General features: G+C 39.3%; 1 protein-coding gene across 1 annotated transcript in view; it reads left to right on the forward strand.

The window, feature by feature from the left end:
• Vps11 (vacuolar protein sorting 11) overlaps positions 1 to 21,479 on the forward strand; it is a 214,854-nt gene that overhangs the window by 58,122 nt on the left and 135,253 nt on the right. Inside the window, exon 8 of the mRNA XM_067137441.2 lies at positions 3,445 to 3,669. Within this exon, the coding sequence (XP_066993542.2) occupies positions 3,445 to 3,669 (225 nt within the window). The remainder of the gene's footprint in view (positions 1 to 3,444; positions 3,670 to 21,479) is intronic.

Here is a 21,479-nt window from a genome sequence, read left to right on the forward strand (position 1 = left end):
GGGTAGAGGTTCATGGAGGATTGTTATAAGGAGGGTAAAGGATATACAACTACAAACTTGGAGGGAAGAATGCTGGAAAAGACTGACACTAGACTATTTGATAGGATTAGTTTAGTTAATAGGATAAGAATTAGCAACGTAGACAGATTGGTGGGAAGTGGTTTATTAATGGTGGTTGCTGGGCTTGTTTAAGAATAAGGGGTAGTTAAGAAATAAAGATACAATGGTATGCATTTTGTGTATTGAAGTGACGGCAGATTACCATCTGATATTTGAGTGTAAAGAAACAAAAGGAGTGAGAGAAAAGTTATCAAGTGAAAACCAGATAAACCATTTAAGTCAGACTGGCAATGAAAAAAAAGGTATTATATGGCTTGTAAAAGAATGGAAATGTGTGGGTAGTGTAGGCCTAGCAAATATTTAAGTGCAGTGAAGAACTTATGTACTGTATAAATAAATTAAGAGTAGGGAATATTTATAGGAGTGAAGGGTGTAACAGCAGTAACGAATGTTGTGGGGTATTTTTATATCTGCTTTTTATATTTTCTTATTCATTTGTAGGGGTTCTCGTTTGTTCTGGTGCTTGATTGTGATGTTGGCTAATGGTCAATATTCGGTGGCTTGTTGTGTCGTTTGAGTATGTAAAATAAACCAAGTGAGAGATGGACATGTTGTAAAGGTGCTTTGCAAGATAATCCTTTGAGATGAGTTAACAAAATGCTAGGAGAAACAGTGGCCTAACTCAGGTAAGGTAGGTCAGGTCTGAATTTACAAGGGAAGGGGAGAGGTGAGAGGCCCTGTCGGAACAGGGAAGCCTGGGAGTTGTTCCCCTCTCTCATTACAGTATTCCGTGAAGGGAGAAGGGAAAGAGAGGAAAGGAGGGAATCGGTAGTGGAGTGCCCCCCGCCCCACCTAACAACGGGTTAGCCGTTGGTAAGTGGGGTGGTAGTGGGGGGGACGATCCATGAGAGGGAATATTGCATCGACTCAGTTCAAGTTTAGTTGTCATAGACTCGACACGTGTAACCTTTTTTATATTTATTTTATTTATATTTCCTCTACATAGCTGATAGAGAAATATGTAGTGTTGTAGCAGGAAGTAAAGGTATGATATGATCCAACTTCTTCCATCAAGTACGGAACACAGTATGGGGACAAGGGAGTTCCTCAGAGGGCTAAACAGGCCCTGTAGTAGACTTATCTCCTGCCCACCATGACGTATAGTCTGGAGAGTTGCGTCATACATAAAAGGGAAGGAAGTCAACTGCAGGCTGTTGAAATGAAGTACTTAGATCAGCTGCACAGAAAACAAGGAAGGACAGAATTAGGAATTATCAGATACGAAGAGACCTGCAGTTAACCTGACCATGGAAGAAAGGTTGAGTGTTGCAAGGCTGAAGTGGCTAGGATATGCTAAGCGGATGCAGGTGACTCAAACACCAAGGAAGTACGAGGGGGGGATTAAATATAAACGGCATTTTATTTTTTATTTAAATTAATTTATTGAAAAAAACAAGGCAATTACAATTTATTTTTCAACATACTTTCCTGCTTTGGAAATGCATTTGTCCCAGCGTATGGGCAGCTTTTTGATGCCCTGATCATAAAAAGAACAGGGTCGTGTCACCAGCCAGTTGCGCCAGTTCCTTCCTTGAACTTTTTATGCAAGGCAAACACATGCGACCTTGACAATGTTTGATCACCGAACTGTGCCGTCAATCTCTGGCAAATTTCCGCTCCTGTAACTCCGTCACAAGCAAGAAATTTTATAATTATGCGTTGGGCGGTGGAGGGGTACACCTGTTGCTCCGACATCATGAGCGTTAATGACGAAACGGTGGGAAATATCTAACAGCACGCTCTCCCCACTCCTAATGGTCTTGCCTAAGCATAGCAGAAGCCAGGGCCAGTCCTACCAACTGTTGTTGTTCAGGAACAAAAACCCCACTTATATTTGATTGACCTTCGTATTTTGAAAAGATCGTTTCGGGACAAAGACAAATTGGATGCCCTAGAAAAGGGTGGTTCAGATAAGAGAAAACCTAGAGAAGAGAGGAGAAATATGGGATGCCCTAGAGAGAAAAGAAGCATACCAGGACTGTAATAAACGGAGGCACATTCTTAAACATTCTGCCTGGCTCGCTGGAAGGAATTCATGAAGATGATGATGTGATATAGGAATTAGAAAGGTGTTTTCCAAGACTTTTGTCTGGAGAGTGGCATTGTATGGAAGTGAAACATGGACAGTAACTAGCTTAGAAAGAAGAAGAATAGGAGCTTTTGAAATATGGTGTTACAGAAGAATGTTTAAGGTGAGATGGATATATCAAATTACGAATGAAGAGATACTGAATCGAATTGGTGAGGACAGAATGATTTGACCAGAAGAAGAGATAGAATAATAGGACACATCCTAAGACACCCAGGACTTGTTCAGATATTTGAGGGAAATGTAAGGGGTGGATCAAGGTATGAATGGCAAACAGATTAGAGTAGATATAGTACAGTAGTTACATAGAAAAGAAAAGGTTAGCACAGTCTAGGGTGGCGTGGAATCTGCATCAAACCAGTGTATGGACTGATGACCCAAACAGGAAGTTGCACCTCTGAAGAATATAATTATCTGTTGTATACTATGATTACAATTTTTTATCATTATAAGAGTGACAATGTTATAATGTTTCAGAAATACAGGAAAAAATTTCACATCTATAGAAAGTATTAAATATACCTTGGTATACTGATTCAGATCTAATTTTTGGATATATGGTTAACTTTGCATAAGGAGTCAAGTTTAGCCCATTCTGCAGTGCTAGATTGTGCAGGAATTTAGAAGGATTTTTTTCAAATGTAAAAATGAAACAAATTTGTAGTGTTTAAGTAAGAATCTGTATGTATCTTCTATATTTTTCAATGCCAATCTTTCTGTCTGTATCAGATTTGTCTGTGTAGATTTTGGCTGGGCTGGAGACAGAACTTATCTAAGTTCTAACTGGTCTGAAATCATCAAATTTTATGTTATTTCCATAAATTTTGCAGAAACAAATGCAAGTTGAATGGCACAATACTCAGTGAATATGATGAGTGTGGTTGAACATCCTAGTCAGTCTTGTGCAAACAAATTGACCAAACTGATCTGAGCTTTCATATTGTCTTGGTGAACAATCTACCCATTCTATTCCTATTTCTGTTAGAAATTTGTGTATATTTTTCCCAGACAGCTGTAGTACACATTTAAATAGGTTGCTTGATTGTGCGGGAATAGTTCATGAGGATGATATCCCTGCTTTTTAATAAACACCACTTTATTGTAAATAATTTGGGAAAGAAAGCAGCCGTATTTTCGTGTCCATGTTCTTTGCAATTGTATATAATTAAGTTGATATTCTTGTATATCTTCCTTTCTTTCCATGTCTATAGGTTTGGTAAATTTTCATGTTGTAGTGATAATGTTGGCAGCTTAGAGAAGCACATGATAACTGTCCTGGACATCCAGAACAAGTTCATTGTGTTCTCTGCTCCACTTCGAGAGGTACAGGCTGTACTCACAGAATGGGGTTCTTTCTATGTACTGAATGGTGATAGCAAATTGTATCATCTCCAGGAAAAAGATCTTCAATCCAAACTAGGTCTCCTCTTCAAGAAGAACTTGTACGATGTGGCCATAAGGTATGTTATTTGATAGTGGTATAATGTTACAATTAGGATGGTGTTTCCTATTGTGAAATTTGTTTCCTTGAAATATGTTTTTAAATTAACATTACTAAGTATTTGTTAATGCTTACTGTATTTTTTTAAAAGAGAAATGTTGAAGCAGTCATGAGGTACATAGAGCAGACTTGGTATGAACCCTGATCCTGCAAATCTTAGTAGTATTGTAGATCCTTTCCTCTTACTTCTTGAATCTTTAACCAACATTCAGTTGCAAATTGTTCAATAAAACCCAGATTCACAGTGACTGGACCATATGGATCTTTCATACTTTCCTGTCCATAGCATTCACTTGCTAAATGTGTTTTATTCTTAGCATCCTGTTTCTGATAGTGTTACCATTCTGTCATTTGCTGCTTGCTTCCAATCCAGATGCTAACTATTCCTTCATTGAAAGACTCTGCCATGTCATTCAGTTCTGTCTTTATCCTGATTTTTAGCTGAGGGGAAACTCAAGTAGTATATTAAGGGTAGAATAGAAGATGGTAAGTATATAATCTGATTATATTATATTCTTCTTTTTCTTTTTCTTCTTCGGCTCTACAGTTCATTGTAAACCTTGGCCTCTTCAACACTCGTTCGCCATTTATCTTGATCTAAAGCTAAAGCTTTGCAGTTGGTATAGCCCTTTTCCCAAAGATCTTCAATGACTCCAGCCATCAATCTGGTTCTCGGTAGACTTGATCCTCTCTGTCCACCTGGATTTCCAATTAATATCTTTTTAGGTACTTCCATATCACTCAAACGTGCTACGTGCCTGGTCTACCTCAATCTGGCTGATTTCACTGTTCTTCTAATAGGGGGATCTTTATAAATGATGTACAATTCATGATTGTACCTTCTCCATGTTCCTCTTTCTCAGATTGGGCCAATGATTCTTCGAAGTATCTTTCTTTCGAAGGCATCCAGCATTCCAATATCTTTTGCTGTTAATGGCCAAGTTTCGCAGGCATATGCAAGAACAGGGCCTTATAAGTGTTTTGTAGATGGTTAATTTGGTGGTACGAGTCAAGAGCCCTGAGGAGAGAAGCCTTGTTAGAGCAAAATAGGCTTTGTTGGCTGCTATTTATCGCTGTTTAATTTCATAGGTTTCATTCGAGTAGGTGACTGTCGATCCCAAATATTTAAACTGTTAAACTCTCTCAAAGGTGTAATTACCCACAGTTACTTAGGCTGGAATATTCTCCTTGCATGCTTTCCCAGCAGTCATATATTTTGCTGGTTGATGTTTGGTCTTATCTTCCTACTGGCCTGTTCAGTGGCGATGAATGTCTCTGCCTTTCGAGTTCTTGCCATTACGGTATATATCATCAGAATAGGCAAGTACCTACACTGATCTATAGAAAATTGTTCTCTGTATCCAACCGTGGGTCGATTCAATTAAGAGTTCGGAGATAGTGTAAGTACGCCTCGGCTGGTGTCAACGGAGTTACACGAGTCTCCGCTCATGGGCTTGGACTTTCGACCAACACTTGTTACAGTTCATTTCTACTTAACATTTGGCTCATATTACTGTAGCAGGAATTCATTCCACGTAACTATGTAAGGCTATTGTAATTCTTAATTCAATGAAATGAAAATCTCGAGAATTTTAGTTTCTTGGAAAGATATTCCAATTCACTTAATCAAACGTAAATGGAAAATAGAATAACAAAATAATATTTACATTACAACATGACTGGAAAATAAGAATAGAGTTGACATTGCATTCTTTGTTGGTTTGGATCATAACACAATCACATGTTGGTAATAAACTAACTTAAATTCAAATCTTGACTTGTAACAAATCGAATATGGAACTTGCTGAAGGCTTATTTATCACGACACATTATTTTATGATCTTCCCATTGTCTGTCAATTATAGAAATATAATAATAAAATATTTAGTTATTTCACTCTTATTTGTCACTCATTAGTCCAAGATTTTATCTTTCTATATTCTGTCAATATTATGACTCATCACATGAATTAAATATATAACAACCTGAATATCCCGTAATAACCTATATTCAAAGCTGTTGCTTGTTAATAATGTTATCACATATTATTCAGAGATATTGGAACTAATTCTAACAAGTAAATTCAATCAAAGCATGAACAGCATCTCCTGGAAACTCATATCCGCTGTACCTGAAATACACAACATCTAGCTGATAATATCCTTAAAAAATGAGAAGACTTGGAAACGATCCAACTGCATCTGACTTCACCGAGATTATTCTCCTGAAAATTATGAAGATCTACTACTGTCTTCGAAAATCCATACTCAAGGCAACTACTTAAATAAATACTAGTCGTGCACTGCTTCAGGTGACAATAACATCACTTAAGTTATAGGACATCTCATTACCTTCATATTAACGTTGTCTACTGTCGAAGATCCTCTATCATTGATCATCTGTTCAAATATGTAACATTCGCATCTTCTTTGTGCCATAGATTAATATTTTGATGTCCGTACACACGTTTCAATACTCATAATTTTCGGAACTTTATGCAAAACACTATCATCAAATCCTATCGCATGTCTGTTTCCGGTGCCACTTCAGCTTTGCAAGCTCTCATGGTTGATTTGGTTATGGTATTACAGTAACAGAGCCTCCGTGGCTCAGACGGCAGCGCGTCGGCCTCTCACCGCTGGATACCATGGTTCAAATCCCAGTCATTCCATGTGAGATTTGTGCTGGACAAAGCAGAGGCGGGACAGGTTTTTCTCCGGGTACTCTGGTTTTCCCTGTCATCTTTCATTCCAGCAACACTCTCCATTCTCATTTCATAGCATCTTGAGTCATTAATAATCACTTTGGGAGTATTACAAACTATCCACTTCATTCCCGTATCGATAATCTAATCCAATCAATAAATGAAAAAAGGTTCCACCTAATCGATACTTTCTCTTTTTTTTTATTTAGCCTTGGGCTATTTATAAAGACATTAATAATCACAGAACATGTTTCGATTGCTAAGCAATCATCATCAGCTGTTTTTCATGTAGCTTAGGTGAAATAGCATAAAATCAATCTCATAATTTACATTAAAACATTAAAAACAGGTGTTAGTAGAAAGTGTATAGGTGGGAGAGAGAGGGGGGGAGAGCGCATTGAGGGCGGTTGTTAGTTGGACATTAAACTTAATATTAAAAACACTTATTGGACTGAAATGTCTGGTCACTATAAGTCCTGAGAGCTTTTCCAATAAAATCACTTGCTGTTAAATCACTTGCTCGATAGCTGCAGTCGCTTAAATGCGGCCAGTATCCAGTAATCGGGAGATAGTGGGTTCGAGCCCCACTGTTGGCAGCCCTGAAGATGGTTTTCCATGGTTTCCCATTTTCACACAAGGCAATGCTGGGGCTGTACCTTAATTAAGGCCACGGCCGCTTCCTTCCACTTCCTAGGCCTTTCCTCTCCCATCGTCGCCATAAGACATATCTGTGTCGGTGCGACGTAAAACAAAATAGCAAAAAAAAGAACTTGGAGATTTTTGGTAAAATGCTCCTGTTGAAATGTTTATGAAGTGTTTGTCTTCTTAAAACGGCTTCTGGTTTTCTTCCCCGTAACTTGTCTCTTATTAAGTGGAAAAGTGTGGCCCTCTGTTGAATGATGTCTACTATTTGGTGTTCAAGAACTTTCTAACTTAACAAGTTCTTGTCAAATTCTGCCCGTCACTAATCCAATCAAATTGGAAAGAGAAAAAAAAAATATCAAAACTTCAGACTACGGTTATTCGTGACCTTGAAGTCATCTGGAAAGGGCCCTTGCTGCAGTACGAGTTGAAAATGAGACAAATCATTTAAATGTAACGTGCTTAAATAAAATGACTGCGGTTTTTGGCATTTTAACACAAAAGAGTAAAATTCCCAGTCTTACATTAGGACCAAAATAGTAATGGGCAATCCCAAGACCTCCCATGGCTTTCTTTTTTTAATAATGTGGACGTTTTATAAGTGCGAACATTTGATGAAACTCGTTAAGTCTTCCAGCAGAGCTGTCGAAATCCGCCGTGTCTCCGTACAATTGTTGTGGCCACACTCTTCTTTATGATCTCCGAGATTCTCTAAACAATACCACCCGAATGCAATCCTAAGATGGTCCCTTATACAAGTTCACCGCCAATCGCTTTTCCAGTACAGTACTTGCTCTAATTATCGCAATGATGAGGCATTAACGCCAAGATCAATAAGTATGCCATAGCTGTCCTTTCGTGAGATACAGTTTATAAAAAAACGATTGATCAAGGATTTAGCGTTGATGGGACTGAAATTTCTGGGCGGTTGATCCGGGAAATTGTTTCTTCGAGGAACGGATAATGCGGGATTTTTACAACATGATTTAATTACGATGCTCGTGTGACCACATAATTTGAACGTATATTCCGGTAAAACGTAGTTTCCGGGAACGGATAATCGAGGTTCCACTGTATTTTGCCTTGTACAATCTGCTGTAAGATGAAGTAACGGTCATTTTTAAGGACGTGGCCAAGGTAAGAGATCTTCCGGTGTTTTAATGTTTGAACGAGTTCCTGACTTGCTCTTGCCCTTCTGAGTACTTCTTGGTTCGTTAGTTGTGATGATATTGTAATAGAGTACTTTAAATTTAGTAAGAATCTGAGTAAGTTTCTGTGATCTTTCTGTTCCTGATCTATATTTTCAGAATTACTAAAAATCAAAACTTAAAATTTTGTCCGAAATCCTGTATTTTCTCGCATATTAGACCCCCTTTTTTCTCCCGCTATTATGGCCATAAAAACTAAGAGGGATCCAATATGTGGTTGCCTCCCATTTCGTATAGTGGCTTCTGGGTACAAAGAACTATAAATTTTACACGTATGTATTTTTTACAGAGCAAGTGGTCATGTGGTTTGGGCCACGTAGCTATCAGCTTGCATTCGGTTGATGGCGGGTTCAAACCCCACTGTCGGCAGCCCCTGAAGATGGTTTTCCATGGTTTCCCATTTTCACACAAGGCAAATGCTGGAGTTGTATCTTAGTTAAGGCTATGGTCGCTTTCTTCCCACTCCTAGCACTTTACTATCCCATTGTCGCCATAAGACCGATCTGTGTCCGAGCGACTTAAAACAAATTGTGATTTTAAAAATAAAGAAAACAGTAAATGGTGAACATATGACTTTTAGGCCTACATACAGTAGAACCTTGATTCTTCTTTTTTGGAGGGACCGTGGGGAAAAACGTACAATAATGGGAAAGCAGAAAATCCAGGAACGAATTAAAAACCTTCAACTATTTGGTTAAACGTCACGATAATGAAATATGTATAATTATAATCTTACAAACGCTCCTAAACCAAACCAAACTACAGCCCTAATGGGCCTTGGCCTACCAAGCAACCGTTGCTGAGCCAAAGGCCTGCAGATTACGAGGTGATGCATGGTCAGTGTGACGAATCCTCTTGACCGTTATTCCTGGCCCTCTAGACCCTGGTAACCATCTCACCGTTAGATGGCTCCTCAATTAATTATCACATAAGCTGAGTGGACCTAAAACCAATCCTCATATCCAGGTAAAAAATACCTGACCTCACCAGGAATCGAACTGGAGGCTCACGGGTGAGAGTCAGGCAAGCTAGACTGCGGGATCGTGTTCAGAATTTTAAAACATTAGTTAAAAATCTCAATACTTTACATTCAATTGTACCGGGGAACCTTCGTCAATTTCCTATGAAAACTTCTTTCAAGTTAGCAACTTTAATCAGCCAAGCTCATTGAAAAATATCTAATAAATGACACTAAGCCAAACAACAATCGATAACTAGTAGTCTTTAATTTTCTAATCTAATTAAATAAAGTGCATCTGATACAAAACTCGCAACATGATGACAAAATTCCTTCTTTTTAAATTTTCTGTTGTAATTTGGTCACCAGTATGCTGTTTGTAGTAAGTTTCTGGAAGTCTTTTACTGCATAAATAGGCCTGTTAAAGGTTATGTTGAACTCGAGAATATGGTTTCCTTATGTATCAATTCTCAAAAGTTTGCGAATTCATTATATTTAATTCTGCCAAAACTAATCCCAAGCAAATTGGAAAGATAAGAAAATAATCAAAACTCCCGAAATTTCGGTCTATTACTGACCTTCGTATGAACATTTGACGAAACTCTTCAAGTCTTCAAGTAGAGCTGTCAGAATGCGCTCTACTCCTTCCAATTGTTGCGGCCCCACTCTGCTTTACGATTTCCAAGGTTTCCCTAAATAATAGCAGCCGAATGTCATGCTAAGGTGGTCCCTTATGCAAGTTAATCGTTGATTGCTTTCTAGTACAGTTTTTGCTCTAATTACCACAATGACGGGATGTTAATGCCAAGATCCACAGGTATGTCATAGCCGTCCGTGAGATACTGTTTCTTGAAAAATACTTGATAGAGTATTAAGCATTGCTGGAGCTGAAATTTTTAGATGGTTCGAGGAACAGATAATACAGAATTCTTAAAACATGATTTAATTAGGATGCTCGGGCGACGATTTCATTTGAACAAATAATCCAGGAAAACATAGTTTCTGGAAACGAATAATCAAAGTTCTGCTGTGTGCTGTAACTAAAATCAGTTTTATTTACTCTTATATTACGTCATTCGTTTCATCTCAGTAACTCCTTCGATGAGGTTGACGTCAGAAAGGGTATCCAGTCATAAAAACTCGCTATGAAGATTCATCTCACTTCATATATCCTCCTGAGACCTGCCCTGTATCAACTGTCTACAATTGAGGACATTGGTATTTCGAACCTCAGAAGTTATATATATTTACTGATGCACCAAGACCAGTTGTGATCAGAAGAGGATATTCAGGGCTGACATCTGGTGTATTTTTAATGCACTACTTGTATTTTCAGTATTCCTTGGTCCATGTGAAGTGTGAGTGGCGCGAAAATGGCAACCCGTAAAATCAGAGGTAATAAATCCATGTTTTTATTTAGTATTTCTAAATAATTCAAATAAGTATAATAATTACAATCATTTGTGTGTATTTACTGCTGTGTTAAGCTAATCTAACATTTTGATTAATGATAGTAAGTGATAAAACTAAAATGTGTCCAATTGAGGATACTAGGTTAATGGACAGTAATTTCTGAATGACATATTTAACCTAACTTTTGTCTGTCAAAGCAATGCTTCAGTGAAATAGAATACAATTTTTATCTAATTAATGGGAGTAGAGGTAAGTTTTAACTTAATATTAAGAAATCTTTACAATATGTGGAGTTTGAACATGTTTTTTTTTTTACATTTTAGGTTACAGTCAACTCACTGCAGATGAGATATCCGACATCATTAACAGTGGAGAGGTGTCAGATTTTGATAGTGACTCGGAGCAGGATGATACTGTGGATAATTTAGTTAAATGTGATGAAGAAATGAGTGAAGAAGAGCAGGAGGAGGAAGGTGATGAGTGCCTGGAGATAAATGTAATGGAAGAAGGACGAAGTGAAGACTTAGAACAAGCAGAAAGTGACTTTGTCAACTCAGTTCTGTCACCAGAAATGCCAATAAAAAGAAAGAAGTGGATGAAAAGTGAATCATTTTCTTCTGACATACCTATCCGTGATGAACCCGTTACAGAGGCCGAAATTCGTAAGGATTGGAGACCACTACAGTACTTCTCACAATATCTTAGGGACTCAGCCATTGATAATCTTACAGTTAATACGAACATAAGAAGTGTTCGGGAAAAGGGAAAAAGTTTGGCAGTAACAAACTCTGAAATGAAGAAGTTTATTGGAGTGGGGCTTATGATGGGAAGTTTACATTACCCAAGACTTAGAATGTACTGGGCGAAAAACACACGAATACCTGTTATTGCTGATAATATGTCTCGAGACCGTTTCATTGCAATCAGAAACTGTCTGAAAGTGGTTAATGATTTAGAAGTGACTGATGAGTTGAAACGTAAAGACAGATTGTGGAAAGTTAGGCCATTTATTGAAGATATTAGAGGGGGATGTTTATCAATGACTAGGCAGGCACATCTTTCAGTTGATGAACAGATGATTCCTTTTTCTGGTACTACTTCTCTCAAGCAGTACGTTGCCAATAAGCCTAATCCTGTAGGTCTTAAAAATTTTGTTCTGGCTGATTCATCAGGCCTCGCACTAGACTTCTGTATTTACCAAGGAAAAGGAACCTTCCTGCTGGACCAAACTGATGCAAAATTAACAGTAGGTGAATCTGCCGTACTGAAATTATCCGAGTCAATCCCACCGTATACTGTAGTGTACATGGATAGATATTTCATGACAGAAAGACTCTTGGACCTATTAGCGAAAACAAATATCAGTGCAACTGGTACAGTTATGAAATCTAGGGTTTCAAATGTGCCATTTACCCCAGATAAGATTTTTGCCAAGCAGCCAAGAGGAACATCTGAACATTTTGTGGCAAATGACACAGATTCTGTTAGTATTTGTGTTACAAAATGGTTTGATAACAAGCCTGTAATGCTGATGTCATCACAGGAAGCAAAATGCCCAGTCGAAACATGCCGCAGATGGAGCAAAAAAGATAACAAGTATATATCAGTTCCTCAGCCGTGTGTTGTCGGACGGTACAACACTTTCATGGGAGGCGTTGACCTCAATGATAGAATGATATCATATTACCGAAACGATACCAGAACAGTGAAATGGACCCTGCGAACAATTTTGCACTTCATCGATCTTGCAGTATATATATATATGGGATATACAGTATTATTTATCATATTATGCAATATTAATACAAAAGAACAAAAATAAGAACCTAATGGCCAGTCATTTGTCTCTGTCAATTGAACAGTAGTCCTAATCGCTAATAATAATAATAATAATAATAATAATAATAATAATCTATGGCCTCAGCTACCGTGTGCAGACATTTCAATTTGACGCCATCTGGCTGTCTGCTCGTCAATTTCGATGTTCCATTTTACTCTAGGCCCCCACTAGATGGCAGACCGAGTAAACCGAAACTCTCTTGGGCGTCTATGGCTGAGATTTAATGAATTTTGTCGGGTAAACACCAAATGTGTCACCAGAGATCTTTTACATGCCGACATCGTACGACATGGAGTGTCGAATGGACTTTTTTCCGCCCTTCAAAAATCCGACTACCTCTGCCGGGTTTGAACCCGCTATCTTGGGATCCGGAGGCCGACACTCTACCGCTGATCCACAGAGGCAGCTTGTCCTAGTCACTGCTTTCGTTTGAATTATCGTCGTCTTGTGCCGTCAACTTCCCTGCTACTGGCATTGTCATCATCCCAAATGACATCCACTTCACTGCCATCGAGAACATTCAAGATCCCAGTCTTGTTGAAACTTTAAAATATAGTTTCATTCCCGATTACAGAATCCAGACAGTGAGAATCTATTTGCATATGGTTTCTAGAGATGGTCTTTGTACTTTTCCAGTTGGTGTATGTGCAGCAGAAGCCACCTCTGTGAATAAAGCCATGCTGTAGAAAGCATGCCAACTTCCTTTCTGTCTTGTGTGTATTTTATGTTTTCCTTGTAGCTCCTGATTCTTTTATGTTTACATAATAGTGCATTGGTGATACGGTATATTCTATTCATTTTATTTAACGTATGTTGAGGGTATGTACATATGTATATATATAATTTCAGGATAAATGTGCTTAATCACAAGTCCCTGCAATACTACAACCCCATCAGCTGCTTCATCCGATGTGCTGTGAATGTCCATTAGTTTTCCTTTGAAAGCTCGAATTGGGCAGTCAGCAACAATGTGGTGAATTGACTGAGAACGGGCACCACAGTCGAAATTTGCAGAGCTAGTCCAACCCCATTTGCACAATAGATAACTACATCTGCCTTGTCCAGTTCTTATCTGATTGATGATTCTCCACTGTCGCCTTGGAAGATCAAATCCTCGTACACGTTTAGAAAGGTTCTCAACTAGATGTTTGTTGACTACTGAAGACTGATCGCACTGGGCTTTCGATGAACTGTTAACATGGAAAGACATTCTTTCAAGTTCTGTTGCTGTACGCCAGGGTGGTTTCCTTGATTTCAGTCTTTGATGTTCAGTGTTTGTAATATCTTGTTGGATGGGTAGTTGGGGGTTCTGCTGAATGTTTTTCAAACCTTTAGGAGAGCTTCTGATCATCTTAGGGCTGGAAGTGGAATGTTGCTGAGAACAGGAAGCCGCATGTTCATGCTCCGAATGCACTCCGTGATTATGAGCATTGCCTGATTGACTTGTACATCAGTCTTCTTAGTGTGAACACTATTGATCCAGGATTGGCAACAGTATTCAGCAACAGAATATGATAAGGCTAATGCTATTGATCTTAGAACATGAGTATTGGCTCCACATGATGTACCAGCAAGTTTCTGAAGGATATTATTTCTAGTTTAACTTTAGCAGCTACATTTGAGAGATGTTGCTTGAAAAGTCAAAGTTCTATCAAGTGTTGTTCCCAAGTACTGTGGTTTACTGCAGAACGGCAGTTTTACAGCTGGGTGCCAGACCAGCAAACCCTCCTCCTTTCTCATTCCGGACTTGGGACCGAACAACGACGGAGTTATTTTATCTATTACATTAAATATGATTATTGAAGGAGCACTGAGTCACCAAACAAATGTCATAGATAGATAGATAGATAGATAGATAGATAGATAGATAGGGAATGGGGGAGCCCTGCGCAGGGCTCCACACGTAGGTCTTAGAAAACCCTTTGTGTCCCTTAAACGGGTTTGCCTAGTCCAGCCCTAGTGCTCCTATAACGGATACCAGTGTCCGGATGATGCCAGGCTGAGTGGTTCAGACGGTTAAGGCGCTGGCCTTCTGACCCCAACTGGCAGGTTCGATCCTGGCTCAGTCTGGTGGTATTTGAAGGTGCTCAAATACGTCAGCCTCGTGTCGGTTCACACAGCTTATCTACCTACCTTTGGCACTCCCATGCCATTTTGGATGTGCTTTTAACACTGCCTGGTTGTCGCTGCAAATGGTGATGCGTCTTCTACGCCCAGGCATGTTCCATACATGTACAGTACAGGCCAGTATTGCATATACTTCAGCCTGGAAAACAGTAGCATATTTACCCATGGGAAGGGAGAGCCTTGTCTTAGGCCCCCAGACCCCGGCGCCCATGCCCATCTCTGTCCGCCCGTCCACGAGCCATCTGTGTACCATGTACAGCCCACAGTCCTAAGACGGGCCCCAGCATCTGTGACCCATTTCTTCCTCGTGGGTATCACCACTGTGAACTTATAGTTCTGATTAAAACTGGGCTTCATCACGTTCTCGATCATCATTGTCGTATCCCGGGTCTGGTGAAGCCTTGTAAGAATAGAAACATGACCTCTATTCGGATTCTTGAAAGACCATCCTCCGAGTGACCAGAGGCGGTAAGCACTCATTCCCGCCATCTCCTTAACGTATAAATGAAAGGGGGGAAGGCATAGGATGGCCTCCATTTCACATATTGGTGTAGTATCCAGTGTCCCTGGTATTCCTAGATACGCAAGTCTTTGGACACTGCTTAACTTAGTGGTCACAGTTTTACTCTCAGAACCTGGCCACCAGAATAAAGATGCATAGGTGATCGTGGGCCATACAGTAGAAATATAAAGCCATTGGACCACCCTAGGTTCTAGGCCCCAAGTCTTACTGACGGCCCTGCGACAGGCCCACATAATCTTGCGAGCCTTATCCACCTTATGGTCTATGTTTTTTCCAACTCAGTCTTGCCTCGAGGATTACCCCTAGGTACTTAACTGAGGTTGTCTTAACTAATTTTTTCCCAAATAGGAGTGGCTCTGACAGTCCGTCTAGCCGCCTCCTGGTAAACACCACGAGCTCCATCTTGTCGGGATTGATCAACAAGTCCGTATCATGGCACCATCTTTCCGCCCTGCGTAGGGAACTCTGTACGAATTCCGAAACTGTACTGGGGAAATTTCCAACCGCCATCAGGCTAATGTCTGCATAGCCTTGGGCATAAATTCCTCCAACATTTAACCTGGTAAGTAGTTCATCCACTACAGTACTAGGCACCATAATGTTGCTGATAATACTCCTCCCTGTGGACACCCTCTTGTCTATATTAGGTCTCAACATTACTGCGTTGAGGGTAAACAGAACTTGACGGCCCTGCAGTGAGGCCATAATCCATCTTATGAGCATCCTACTCATGCCTCTTCTCTCTAGACTAAGTTCCATGCAGCTCACAGATGTGTAGTTGAAGGCCCCTTCTTTGTCTAGGAATACCATCATAGCAAGTTGTTTCTGATCCAAGGCGCTCTCCAGCCTGGAAACAGGCTGGTGTAGTGCCGTCTCAACCGACTTCCCTAGTTGGTACACCACATGTTGATGAGAATGCAGAGGACAATCTCTTAATACTTTCTCCCTGATATGTCTATCCACTAGTCTTTCCAAAGTCTTAAGAAGAAAAGGCGTTCGGTGCGACGTAAAGCCCCTAGCAAAAAAAAAAAAAGGCGTTAGACTACTGGGTCTATAATCCTTAGGTCTGGTATATGATGACCTTCTGGGTTTAGGTATATAAACTACCTTTGCCTGATGCCACAAGGAGTACACGTACCCAAGGGTGAGAAAGGCTCTAAAAATTCTGACCACGTATGGTATAAGTACCACTCCTGCTTTCTGAAGAAGTGCTGAAAAGATCCCATCCATTCCTGGACTTTTATAAGGGGCAAAAGATTCTAATGCCCACTTCTTGCTGCTTCATGTTGACTTTCAATGGTGTCACAAAACTGTCTCCAGGATTTCCTAGAAGCCTTTTTGACTTCTGATTTATACTTTCTTTGTGATTCTTTGTAAGAATCTAGACTTTCTTGGTCATGAAGGTCCCTGTATTTGTTCCAGAGCCTTCGTGTGTTTCTCCTCAGGTGTTCCAGATAACTGTTCCACTTGAAGCTTCCTGTTGTTCTTTTTGCCTTAACAACTGGGCAGTTTAACTCATAAGAGGTAACTAGTGTCTGTGTGAGAAAACTCACACTGAGTTCGAGCTCCTCCTTATTCTTAATTATATTTGAGGGTCCTCCTTCCAGTCCCCTCCTCACATCCTCCCTAAAAGATGCCCAATCATTTTGCCTAAAACAAATATCATCAGCATAAATTAATTTTCTTGAAGATGTGTCTGGGAAGTCATATATGTACAGACTGAAAAGAAGGGGAGCCAGGACTGATCCTTGAGGTAAACCATCGTTTAATTTAAACACTGTACTTCTGTCATTATCAGTGTAGATCTGGAGATACTATGTGTTGAACTTGTATGTGAATTATGAAGCTGATTTGTGAAACAAAGATCTGGGGTCTAGCCTCAAGACCTGCGAGCTGATTGAAAGGTAGGCAGGTCTTTAGCATCAAAAATCAGATTAAAATTTTCATTTTACATCCAGTCCACAAGAACTTCACCATTAGGGTCATCTTTGTTATATCCCCAAAGATGATGATTATCGAAATCACAGGACACTGCAGAGAAGTTATAGGGGGATTAGGCCAAGTAATATCTGGTGGCTTGTACACATTAACTATTTTCAAGTTTTCATTGTTAACTGTAGTAGTAAAAATGTCATTTTCAGAGTTTACTGATAGCAGTTGGTAATTTGTTATATAAATCCTGACATAAGTTGCAAGGCCGTAATTTTGATGATTTTTGATGTTTTTATTTTTTTTAAACTTTTTATTTTTATAAATGCTATTTGTTCAGAGCGTCGACCTGTAGAGATGTTAGGCCCCTTTAAACAACAAGCAACATCATCACACCCACACACACTCAGAGACCAAACATGCAAAGCAGAGGGTATAAAAATATAAAAAGTATAACAGCAAGATACGTTACAACAAAAATTGTAACAGCATGACGTGATTCAGTCAACGGTTCATGAGCTTGACCTGAAAGCACAGATCAAAAACCTGGGTCACCGCAAAGAGGCCTGGCTCACCCAGTCTAAACACCTACCGTAAACAACTTGTACGCCGCATAACATGTATTCATATCGCACATCTAGGCGAACATGAATCGTACGATATCAGCGTTCAACCACAACGCAAAAAATAAGCTCAAGCCAAAACATCGAAGATACAGAGAATTAAAAGGTCTAAAATCAAAACGGGCAAACTTATCTCTCTCTCTCACACACACACACACACACACAAAATAATCTGATTGGTGCCACCTTTCGCTCTATTGCAGGAATGAGTACACATAAGCAGACATGAAAAGAAAGGAAGGACAGAGAAATAAGTCTGTAGCAAAATTATAAAGCATAGTTCATTAAACAGGGGATCTCTCAGTAAACAAACTAGCATAACTATGGCAAACCAAGAAAGGATAAGTAGGATAAATACCTCGAAATTGAAATAGTCATATTCACGACTCTAAACATAGAGAGCAATTTAAAATAACGTTTAAATCTTTTATAGTACCATTTGTACAAGACGAAAGTCATCTCGCAGGTCGTCTCCATCTTTTCTCCAAACTTATTGTCAGACGACCAGAGATAACTCGAATCGAAGGTAAGGTAGAAAGAAATGCTATAGCAATTCTGTGTTACGTAAGGTGCTATTTGTCTAATCAGGATGAACTACACGTCAAGTCTGGCATAGAGAATACTAAGCAGCCATAACAGACTACCTACAATATCATAAAGAATGTGATATCTGTAAAATACAAAAGCAAGATATGGAATTATGAGGTGTGGCACAGGAATAAACTGAAATTTTATCGTATTCATTTTTTTTTACGTCGTATTCCCCGCCCAGCTACTCATTTCTGCCACCCATGTGATGAAAATTTCTGGAGAGAACATTGAATGTAGTTCGTCTGCTGTGTGTGTTTCTTGAAGCACGATGACATCAACTGCATATTTCAGTGTAATCCTGGAAAGATACATTTTGCTCGACTAATCCCTTCGATGTTCAGTTGTCAGATGCGCAGCGATGCTCCAATTCTACGAACTTGAGGGTCCTGATAAGGACCACACATCTCCTTCACGTTCACTCTTTGACCAAGAGGTTGTTTCCGACAGTTCGATCTCATCTCATCACTGTTGCTTTCTTAGCACCACCCGGGGGACACGTGTAGGGCAGTGTGGTGGTTAAACCTATGGATGTGAAGCAACGTATACCCCCATATATTCTATGAGATACAATGACATAGGTAGGTCTTTGTTCAGCATAACATATCAGAAGTACTCCGGCGGAAAATGAAATCCCAACACCAAGAAGTTGTGCTAGATTAATGAAATTCAGGAGCCACATTAGCACATCTGAAAGATGACACCTGTTCAGATATGTGCATTAGTCGATGACGAGTTGTGCTAGTAGTGCCATTATGACCTTGCAAAGCAAGTTTGCTTTAAATACGTGCTGTACACTTTGTGATATAGATGTTGATTCCCATAGGGAATCTGAAATATTTGTTCTGAACGAGTACATTTATAACACCAATATATATGGTCCGTTATTGGACATTATAAATTTTGCAGCTAACTCATTCCTGGTTGCCAGCGTTTCGCCCCCGTGTGCTAGGCTGGCCATCATTTGGTACCTAGCACACCTACCAAGACACTGGCCAGTGCATAGTTCCAATGAACACTGCTTGTCAATATCAATCTGCAGTGATATGTAAACTTATTTCATCTATTTTGATTACATTGGACTTTGTACTAAAATTCTTCATCTGTTAGGTCCAAGTTGAAGCCCTATTAGAATATTCTTTACATTCTATTGTGTATATACTCATGTGGAACAACTTATGACTAAGTGTTTGTTTACTTCTTTTAACATGTCAAACATGGCTATAAAGCCTCTTTAAAAATGAACCAGACTGTTCAACAGATGAAAATACGATAGATCAAAAGCTGATAATTATATTTTACTACTAACATATAGTATAAAAACCGAATCTTCTTTTAACAGGTCATTCTTTTTAATTATAAATACTAAGGTATACACCTTATAAAATATGACCAATGTTATACTAATGACTATCAGCTTATATATGTAAATATTATCTTAGTTTTAACACGTATATTTCCTAAATCACTATTGTGATACAGTGGAACCTCGATTATCCGTTCCCGGAAAATACGTTTTCCCGGAATATGTGTTCAAATTACGTGTTCCCGCGAGCATCGTAATTAAATCACGTTGTAAAAGTCTGCATTATCTGTTCCTCGAAGAAATGATTTCCCGGATCAACTGTCCAGGAATTCCAGTCCCATCAACGCTAAATCCTCGATCAATTGTTTTTTAATAAACTGTATCTCACGAAAGGACGGCTATAGCATACTTATGGATCTTGGCGTTAACGCCCCGTCATTATTAGAGCAAGTACTGTACCGGTACTGGAAAAGCGATCGGCAGTGGACCATCTTAGCACCGCATTCGGGTGGTATTGTTTAGAGAATCTCAGAAAATCATAAAGTAGAGTGTGGCCACAACAATTGTAAGGAGAGACAGTGCATTTCGACAGCTCTGCTTGAAGACGGAACGAGTTTTGTCAAAAATTCGCACTTATAAAACGTCCATATTATGTCCAGGGTTAGATGTTTATATTTTTACATTTTTTTTTTTATCATACTGCCGAACAGGTTTTTGGCACTTTGCTCAGGGCACTGTAGAGTAACTGGGCTTTCAGCGCAGGAATCGAAACTGCTCCTTCTTAACAAAAATTCCGTATTTTTGATATTATCGTACATGATTATGTTAGCGAGACCAGAACAGATGTTGCACCTTACATTAAAAAAGAAAGCCACGGGACGTCTTGGGATTGCTTATTAGTGTTTAGGTCCTAATGTAAGCCTGGGAATGTTACATTTTTGTGTTAAAATACCAAAAACCGTAGTCGTTTTATTTGCGCACGTTAAATTTAAATGGTTGGTATCATTTTCAACTCGTACTGACGTGCAGCGAGCTCAAGGTTACGAATAACCGTAATTTCTGAAGTTTTGATGTTATTTTTTTTTATCTTTCCAATTTGATTGGATTTGTGATGAACAGAATTGAATATAATGCATTCGAGAACTTTTAAGAATCGATACTTACATTCAAAACCTTGTTTTCGTGTTCAACATAACCTTTAAATGTCGATGTAGGCCTAATTTACACGGTACCAGATTCCCAGAAACTGAATACGAACAGTATACCGGAGACCAAATTACAATGAAAGATGAAGAAATGAAGGGATTTCGCCATCATGTTGGGTGCTTTTGTATCTACTGTGCTTTAATTTATTAGATGAGAGAATTAAAAATTACTTGTGGTCGATTGTCGTTTGGCTTGGCGTTATTAGACTTTTCGAAGAGTTTGGCTATCCTAATCAAAGTTGCTGAACTGAAAGAAGTTTTCACGGGAAACTGATGAAGATTCCCCTGTAAAATTGAATATAAAGTATCGTGATTTTGAACTCGCGTATCGGTAATTAATGTGGTTTCGCGGTCTAACATGCCTGCCTCTCATCCAGAGGGCCCAGGTCAGGCAATTTTACCTGGATGTAAGTCTGGTTCCAGGTCTACTCAGCCTACGTGAATACCTTTAATTTTGGAGCTATCTAATGGTGAGATGGCGACCCTGATCTAGAGAGCCAGGAACATCGGCCGAGAGGATTCATCGCACTGACCATGCATCACCTCGTAATTTGCAGGCCTTCAGGCTGAGCAGTGGTCGCTTGGCAGGCAAAGGCCCATTGAGGCTGTAGTTTGGTTTGGTTTAGGAGTTTTTGTATGATTATAATTATACATATTTCATTTTTATGATGTTTAGCCAAATTGTTGGTTTTCATTCATTCCC

Source organism: Anabrus simplex, chromosome 1, assembly GCF_040414725.1.
Source record: "Anabrus simplex isolate iqAnaSimp1 chromosome 1, ASM4041472v1, whole genome shotgun sequence".
NCBI lineage: Eukaryota > Metazoa > Arthropoda > Insecta > Orthoptera > Tettigoniidae > Anabrus > Anabrus simplex.